General features: G+C 36.0%; 1 protein-coding gene across 1 annotated transcript; it reads left to right on the forward strand.

Annotated features, from left to right (window-relative positions):
- The first annotated feature begins 938 nt into the window (after positions 1-938).
- LOC148849507 (zinc finger protein ZAT3-like) lies at positions 939-2,000 on the forward strand. The gene has a single exon (XM_088951421.1). The coding sequence runs from the start codon at positions 939-941 to the stop codon at positions 1,998-2,000; it is 1,062 nt and encodes a 353-aa protein (XP_088807547.1).
- The last annotated feature ends 7,699 nt before the right edge of the window (positions 2,001-9,699 follow it).

Raw genomic sequence — 9,699 nt, forward strand, 5'->3', positions numbered from 1 at the left:
AGTGAACTTATATGGACTAATTGGTGGAAGTGATTGCCTTATTGTCTGAGGACAAAGGACCGCTCGTTCCACCTAAAAGAGTGCTGAATATTTAAGCTTGCATCTGCCCTAGCCCAAACTAAAATTTGACTCACTTGAGTTGGATTATTGTATGGGTTCAACGATTTAATAATTTTAAATGGAGCTTAATTTTTATTAATAATTTTATTTTCATTAGTCATTAATTAGACAGATTTTTATTAGATTTTAATTATTTGATACTTTTTGCTAATTTTATTATTTAGTAATTTTTATTAATGATCTTATTTTAATTAGTTTTTCTTTGGCAATTTTTTAGTTGTATTATTTTGAACAGAATTCAAATATAATTTAAAAATTTGTTAATGTATTTGAAGTTTGAACGAGGTAGACCTGATTGATCGGGTTGGGTTGGGTCAAAGCATTTTTGGGTTGGGCCGGTAAAGGCTAGATGTGTCAAATGGGTAAATGGTTCAGTCACCTGGATCATCTGTTCTTTGATTTATTCAACAGTTTTATAGCAAAAATATGAGTTTAACCATCCAGTTCAAGCGGTTCATATCAACACCGGTTTGAAAATAGGGAACCTAGGGGTGGCCCATGACCTGACCCAACCAACCCAACATCTCTTCGGGTCGGTTCCGGCCGGGTCAGGCCATCTTCTGATTTGGATAGATTAGGGGAGTGGTTATATTCAGTTTCCTCACAAAAAGGAAACTGAATTGGTTGTGGATTGCCCACGTTTGATTTTATTTAATTTATTTAAATATTCAAAAAGAAAACTACAAAATTGTAAGGGGTTGGGGAAACAATACGAGGAGAGGGAATGAGCTGACGTGGACAACAGAGTTTTAAGCATAGAGATAAATAGATAGATAGAATTTAGAGTATCAGTTAACGTGCGAGTAGTGGAGCAACTGATGAACAGCAATTTCAAACAAAGCTTCGACGGCTTCGGTTCTCAGACCACCGGCGGCGAAAGGTCGACCGAGAATCGTCGAAAGAAGCGAACGAAACTCTGCCATGGTGGGGGCGGTGCTGGAGATCCCGGTAGCAGCATTTCTTTGAAGAACAGGCCTGTATTGAAGAAACCCGAAACCGGGGCTCCAAAGATCACTCGACCTTGTAGTGAGTGTGGCAAGCAGTTCTGGTCCTGGAAGGCTCTATTTGGGCACATGAGGTGCCACCCGGAGCGGCAGTGGCGTGGGATAAATCCGCCGCCTAACTATCGACGACCTGTGTCACCGGAAAATCGTATCGAGGAGGCCGCCGGAGCGACACTGACCGAGGAGGAACACGAGGTCGCTTCATGCTTAGTAATGTTGGCGAATTGGCCTAATGATCCCACTGCAATGGAGGAGGAGGAGGTGGATGTACATATACCAATACCCAGCACTGACACAATGGATATAAACCAGCGGGAAGAAACCGGAGACCCCATGTCGTCGATGGGGGAATACGTTGATGGGTCTAGGACCGGTGCAGGTCCGTCGTCGGGATTAGGTTGTCGATACGAGTGTCTGAGTTGCAAGAGGGTGTTTGATTCGCACCAGGCATTAGGAGGGCACAGGGCCAGCCACAAGAATGTCAAGGGGTGTTTTGCAATCGCGAGGTCTGCCGGCGAAGACGGCGAAGAGCAGCGGAGTTGTGATCACAGCAACCATGACAGAGGTGATCAGGGGCTGGGGCTGATGGAGGTGAAGGAGGGCAGAGAAGAGAAGACGGTGGTGGTTTCCGGGCACCGGTGCAGCGTTTGTTTGAGGGTGTTCTCTAGTGGTCAAGCGCTTGGTGGGCACATGAGGTGTCATTTGGAGAGAGGAGACGAACCATCTCCAAATGGGTTGAACCCTTCTACGAGTGGGGTTCTGGACTTGAATTTTCCTGCCCCAGAAGAAGAGACTGATGATAGCCACTCATCCTCCGCTTCTTCTTCTTCTCCTTCTCCTCCAGACCTTATTTTGGACCTCAGGCTCGGTATGTGAGAAACAATATTTGCACTTCATTTACTGGGCATGTTTATGGCTTTGACAGCAACCTCATCAACTTCACTGAATTAGGACTCTTTTGTTGTTTAAGTACTGTTACATGTTGTGTTTATTATTGTTTCTGTTCCCAAAACTGGGAAGCAAAACCATGGTTTCAATGTAACTTGATTAAACACTTCTTCATATACAAGTACTAATATAATTGATTATTCGAGATTGGTGTATGGGTTAATTAGTTGTTACTTCTACTGATATAGCTTTATCCTTCTCTTGTGAGTCAATGTTGATATCTAAAACTATCAACTTGTCCTCCATATGATAATGGAGAGCCAAATATGAATCAATATTACAAATTACAAACAGTAATGCAACCAAACCACTTCAGGTTTCTCATTTCGAGTTAATTAATTAATGCTCTGATGTGATAATGGTCACTTTAGTTAGCTGCTACATAGATGCATTGGAATGGTGAGGTGAAAGAAATTAAATAAAAGTGAAATGACTCAATTTTATGAGAATGGGCTTTATGATTAAGAGATGTTCATTCATGGAAAGAATGCATGTAATATCATATATCATTGAAAAGTTTATAAGTGTAATACATTAGCAATGCGTTCCTAGCAAGCTAACCTATGGTTGTGTTTGGTTACAATGCAAATGAGTTTTGTACTGGTAAAAAAATGCATGAGTGTAAAGAGGCTGAGTGTAATTTTTGTTTCAGATTTGACCTTGTCACTTTGGTTGTGGTTGTGAAAAGCAAAATAGAAAATAAAATGGTATGGTCCCACCTGTATATGCAAGAGATTGGATCGACGTCACTATATGAGAAAAAAAATTGAGGTAGAGGAAGGTGGTGCAAATTTTGAGTCAGTTTGTAAGTTACATTTTTATTGAATGCAAATGATGGTTACAAATAAATAGATGCAATATTTGTATCTGATTCAGATTTGCATGTAACCAAATGCAGCCAGTACACAAACTCTAAATTCTTTTTGTTGGAGTACTTTCCACAATTGATGATAGAACCATTTTCAGACGTAAAAGATATCTGAAAATTCTTATTTATGAATAATGGTGAAGAAAGGAACATGAGATGACCTTTTGTGGGTGTACTTGGGAAAATACTTGGCTCCTACCGAGTTGGAGGATATGTATCCATCCAAATAAAATGCATTTTCAACGTGAATTAAGGTTTAGACGTGAAAATCAAAAGGCAGTCAGATGCTTTCGACCTACCACGGTGGTAGGAGTCAAATAAAACCCATCTCAACGGCTTATTTCACTATGGCAGTCGGTTGCCATTTTCTTTTGATGGTTCTTACTTATCAAATCAAATTTGCACAGAGCACGTCTCACACCAAATTCACATCACATTGACATCAACATTGCAGCCATACATTGGGAACATCTTACCATTAATAAAAAAAATCCATTAACAATAAAATCAACTACTGGAGATGTTATCAGTGCTAGGCTTAAAGCATTGTGAAGTTGATGTGAGGCGTGTTCTATGATGAACAATCGCGCAATTATTCATGTAAGTGTTTTTTTGGGAGACATTTACTAGGATAACTGTATTTATTGATTTTTTTTTTTTTATATTCGTCAAGTATAGTCATACGATAACTGTTTTATCTAAAAAAGTGATATTGTTGAAAGGTAATATTGCCTGCTATTAGGTATTAGCAATTTTATGCGCAAATGGGTAAAGTGATTTACTCCAATCTTAAAAATATTATATGCCCAAATAAATGAGTTATTCGAGAATCATTATTTTTTGTGGGATTCACTAATACCAAAATACAAATGTGGGTTTATATCTTTTCCATAGGACCCGCCAACTATTACTTGCCCTTACATTCTGTTGGCTTTCATGGCTACTTTAGGTAGAAGGGCTTATATCTTTCATTGGATACTTGACCATTCAATGTGTCACGCCAAGCCATTTAATTTCTAAGATGGTAACATCTTTAAACAATTTAATCAATTTGTTGGAAAATAGAAGCCATTGAAACTTGGAGGAGAAGCTCTGAGATGTGTGTGAAGACACTGTCTTAAGAACGTTATTTGCCCCCATTCAATTCTATTGAGTTTGTTGTTGGGTTATAGGCAAATATGTTCCCAGGATACAACAGAGCCTTGGGCAAGAGTCTACAACCAACAAAGTTGAAGAATCTCCAAAGAAACCTTCTGTGAGATAGTAGCAAATCGAATTGTGAGACACGAGTGATTTCGAAAACTTGTGTATGTAATTGTTTGATTCATGCTCCTTAAATGATTTATGAAAAGTCATGGAGTAGAGGAAGGTGCCGATTCAGAAAATGCTCATTGAATAGTCGCATTTTCAAAAATCGTGATTGTTAAAATGTATTACAACTGATCGAATCATGGTCATTGAAACATCAATGGTCAGCCTCACACCAAAAGTCAAAGCCGCCCTTCATGAGCCACGCAGGTGCACGCGAAGTGTGAGCAAAGTGTGCCTCATTGCGTTGCACACGTGTGCACATATTGCACAATAGTAAGCCTTAATACTCTTCTCTTTATTCCCAAGGAGTGGAAATAAACTACTATTTAAAAACTCAAAACAAGTCCTATAATTTTCTAATGTGAAACAATTTAAAAACTGGTTTTAGTAAAAAAAAAAAACCTATTTTTTAAGACATATGTGTAGGTCTATTTTTCATGTAATTAATCAATCAAACCTCACTGGATTTAATCTCTAATGAAATTAAAATCCAACAAATTTGTTAGTGAGATGATCCTTTTGGTAGTACCATATATTTATGCAATCTTTTCTATGATTTTAGCCAAATACTATTCATAGCGATCCATAATATGACTAGAATATAACATGGAGGGTTGCTTTGTGTTCCCACAATTAATTGTGACCTACACTTTGATTTTTTCTCCCCACCCGACCCCATATAGTTGGAATAAGGCAAGGATGATGATGGTGATGGCTTGATTTTTTTTCTTATAAATAAATAGATTATTGAATTAATATTAAAATAAATTATGAGATAATTAATAGACATTTTAATTAATAAAAATTGAATGCTTTGTAATTAATGGCATTCTGTTCATAATGCATTTTTGTTTTTTTAATATTTTTAAACGTAGAAAAAGAATAAAATTTTTAAAGAATTAGAAAGAGCAAAAAATGCTGCTAACATGGACCTAATCACTGAAGCGAAAAATAAAAGAAAACATGGACCTAATCAATTAATCACTGAAGCGAAAAAGAAAAAAAAACATGGACCTAATCAATTCTTTTGTATATATCATCGATGGTTGGAAATAGGGGTGAATTTGGGCGGGCTCAAGTTCGACTTTTATTAAAATTTTAATGGGCCCAGCGCGAAGGCCCGAGCCCAAAGCAGTGTAAATTGGTAACTCGGGCCAACCCATTTGCACCCGTGGTTGGTATTAGCTTTTTCAGGCAAGCCCACCTGGGCCTGAGTTATGCCATGGTTTAATCCAAGTTGGGCATGGATCATCCTCAGACTGGGCACAAGTCATAAGAATGTTGGACTTTTGGTCCTATAAGTAGAACCGGCCAACTGCCAACCCCTCCCGGCTTGTGGCCCCCTACCGGCCTATCCCATACAGAAAATCAGAAAAACCCAGTGGATACGACAGAATGAATCATCATTCATCAGTCATCACGCAAGAGGGAAAAAAACATCCAAAATGCATTTTTCTTTTTTTTTTTTTTCTGCAAATCCAAAATGTAATTGAAAAGGAGTATACAATGCTGATGTGGATAAACGCAAGTGACACCTATATTTTTATTTTTATGTTGATTATGATAAACCTGGTATAGTGCACTTCACACCGATCTCACAGCACATCTCACCATGTATTGAAAACATTATTCCATTTTTGCTTCTGGGTCACGGGTTACTGGTTCGGTCGTCCAGGTCAAATGGATCAAACCTTATCATATAAAAAATATGTAAATTTATACATGCATACATACATACACATTTAGTGTATTTAAAACTGCAACTTGAGGTTAAAAAGGGGCATTCGATTGTCCAGGTTCTATTTTAAATTTTTATTTGTAAAAAAATATTAAAAATTGCAAGTTGAGGCTAAAAAGGGGGTTTTTTGGTGAAAATAGCAGGGCAAGGTTGGGATGCATAGATTTCAGAAAATTACCCAAAATAAAAAAGAGTGCAAAGTTATGGCTTCTCGAATTTTGCATAACATTTAGTGTGCAATTCGTGATCTGGTCACCGGTTTGGACGAGTCAATGGTCCAATAGTCCGGGTCAGATGTTTTTTGACCATCCTTCGTATTTTACTAAAACTAGACCCAAAATCTTGACTGGGTGATGGTTCGAGCAGTTCAATGGGTCAAGTCAACGAGGGGGGGGGGGTTGAAAACTAGGGATACAAACAGATTAGATAGGACTTGAATCGGGGTATATTCGAATCTGATCCGACACTATTAATTGCAGATTTGATCCGATTTAAAGATTTTATTGGATCTCATAAACATGGACTTGAATTTGAATTCGATGAGTCAGTTAGATCTTCGGACCTAACCTGATGCAATTTGGTTTTCTTTAAATATAAATAGATTATTAAATGAAATATAAAATATAACAATTTAAATAAAAAAACAAAAAAATACAAGTATCTTTTCAACTATTTTGGTCATCTACGTACATGATTTTTATAAATAAATAATATAAGTATATAATAAATTTATTAAAAACAATATATGTTATATAAATAAATAAATAACATATATATATATATATATAAGTTATTCTTGGATCGAATACGGAGTAATCCGAATTCAATATGATTTCTGATTGGGTATTATTATTTGATTTGAAGATCTGAAATGAAACTATCCAAATCCGATAATAAAGGATCGGACTTCGGATCGAATCAGATCCATTTGCACCCCTATTGAAAACACTGCACAAAAGTATAGGAATTAGGAAATACTACTGATGTGCGACTGGGGCATGCTGTGAGAACTTAGTTAGGAGCAAAGCTGGACTCGACAATTTAACCAATACAAGGGATTTGTTATAGATGATTATGCCATCATTCTAGCGCTGTGAACAGGTCGGTTCTGGTAAGGTCCAGGTAGACTCGGAACCGACCTGGTAAGAAATACCAAAGACCCGACTGAACCACAAATTTGTAAGTTTAAACCTAAAACCAAACTGATTAGTTCTCGAAAGTCGAAACAATCAGGTCTGACCCAATAGACCCGAATATATATATTAATTTATTATTATTACCGGATCTAAATCGGTTTGGGACTGAATAGAAACCAAAACCAGCCCATCGATTCAAATTCCTAAAAAAACAGAACGACCCATTCTATTTGGGTTTATCGGGTTGGACCCGACCCATTGGCAGCCCTACATCGTTGATCGTTCCAATGACCCATTGCCATCATTTTAACCTTATGTGGATCAGCTCACACAAGAACACAAGAACCGAGCCCCGATGCCAATATTCCTTCATCAATCCGCGTTCACACTAACACATGACAAGAATCGCATCACAAACAGTCAAACAGGAGTCAGCTTTATCCATCCAAGCGGCTTTTTTAATTTGAGCACAGGTTTTGAAGGTCTCCACGTCTACGTGTCGTCTATCTATCGGTGCCTTCCGTCCGGATCATCTCCTGTCTCTTGCCACGCAACAGGACAATGAACCAAATCATGACTGCATGAAGTTCTCCAATACGTTTCTACTTCCATTAAAAAAATATTTCTTCTCAGATATAAATAAAATCCACATGAACACCCACCTAACCACAACAAAGAAAATAAAATAATACAAATTGACCCGAATGCCCTTCAATTTGTTTTAACAATCGTGTTCTTTTTTCAGCCCATTGTTTTTAAGACAGAATGAGAGTAAATGGTTGAATTGATCAAACTGCTAATATTTAGAACCGGTTGATTTTGGGATAGATGCTAATTCCTCTTATCGGATTTTTTTTAAAATTACTGATTTTTATTTTTTTGATATCATTGATTTCTCATAAATTAGAGAAATTTTGTTTGATAGTGATTATCATCAGGGATTTTTTTTTTCTTTTTTTGTGTTTATCGATGCGAAATCATCCAAAAACAATTGAAATCGGCCTGAAAAGAGGAAATCAACCGATTTATCAGAAATTAGCCAACCAAACTACAAAATAACTGATGATTTTAGAGTCACTAATGTGACACCAATTTCTGAAATGTCGGCATCAATCTCAAACACAATCTTAGAGGCTCTTTTCTTCTATTTTACTTTTTGCCAAATCAAACATATCCATTTTGAATTTGGCTTGACTGAAAAGTTTATATATTCAAGTTCCATTTGGTTCAAGCTAGATACAATCAGATTTCATATAAAACAATAAAAAATTATAAATATGACAAATTGTTTCTTATTATATGTTTATTATATATTTACAAAAATGAAAAATTATACATATAAAAAAATTAATTGAGATTTTTATTGTTCAACCATCTTATAAATTTTTATGAATTTGTACAGCAACAATGACAAATAAGGGAATCCATCACAATTACGACGAGTGGTGTAGCATAAATAGGATTTGGGACAATATATTTTGAAAATCAATAAAAATTTCTGAATTTCAGTAAACCTAGATTTCCTAACATTTTTAAAAATATTTTTTATAAGCATAATTAGTTAAACGAACTTCACGAACAAATTTGTTTTGACTCGATTACGATTCAAAACTCGAGTGGCTCATAAATAACTTGGATTCGTGTGTGGAATAGTTATAAGTTTTTCTAATAGAATGGTTGAACCCATTTTATAAACCATTTTATAAAAGTCAAGTTTCTTAAATATTCATAAGTTTTAGGAAATTGACTAACTCTACCCCTACTATTTATATATTGTCTTACAATACCTTTAAGTTTTTTTACAATTGACTAAATCTTTCATTGCTTCTAGTGTTTGTTAATATTTTGTCACAATCCATGCACATGTGATGAATAGGTTGTTTTAAATCCAATATTACCCTTTTGAAAACTTAAGATCCTTGCTTAATGAATATGGCTGTAACAGGGAAGAGAATAAGTTTGGACTCCTTAGAATCAAGGATGTTGGTGCATCCTTTTCCTTCCTGTCAAGTCTAATATCATTGATTTCCGACAAACATAGATAACCTGAATTCAAGTTTCTTCTATATAGAGCATTTTCACCATGAAATCAGTTATGGAGAATGATAGAAAATTCTACAACTTAGAATCACTCCTATAGATTTTTGAGAACTTACCTGGCCAGAACCACACATTGTTGTGACGACCCCCTTTCAGATCTGTGATGACCTTTCCTTTTCTTAGATTTGTCCAATTGATATCCAATATTCACCATTACCTAGAAAAAGGAAAAATTTCTTAAACTACCTTTATGATTTAGCTAATTGACTAACTCACCTTTACTGTTTTACATATCATCTTAAAGTACCCTATTATTTCTAACAATTGTCTAAAACCTCTCTTCCCATTAATTTTCCGTTATACTCCATTCACATGTGACATCACGTGACTAATATATTTTTTAAAATTTCTAAACTATCCTTCCTCTTCCCTTCCATATTCATTTTCTACTGTAGTGCCTATGTTAATGGATTTCGAGAAATCAATTGCAAATCGACGTTGCATCATTTTCAGACCGCCTATTCTCCTTATTTT

This window comes from Nelumbo lutea, chromosome 6, assembly GCF_056320005.1.
Source record: "Nelumbo lutea isolate HS-2025 chromosome 6, American lotus-T2T, whole genome shotgun sequence".
In the NCBI taxonomy this organism is placed as follows: domain Eukaryota; kingdom Viridiplantae; phylum Streptophyta; class Magnoliopsida; order Proteales; family Nelumbonaceae; genus Nelumbo; species Nelumbo lutea.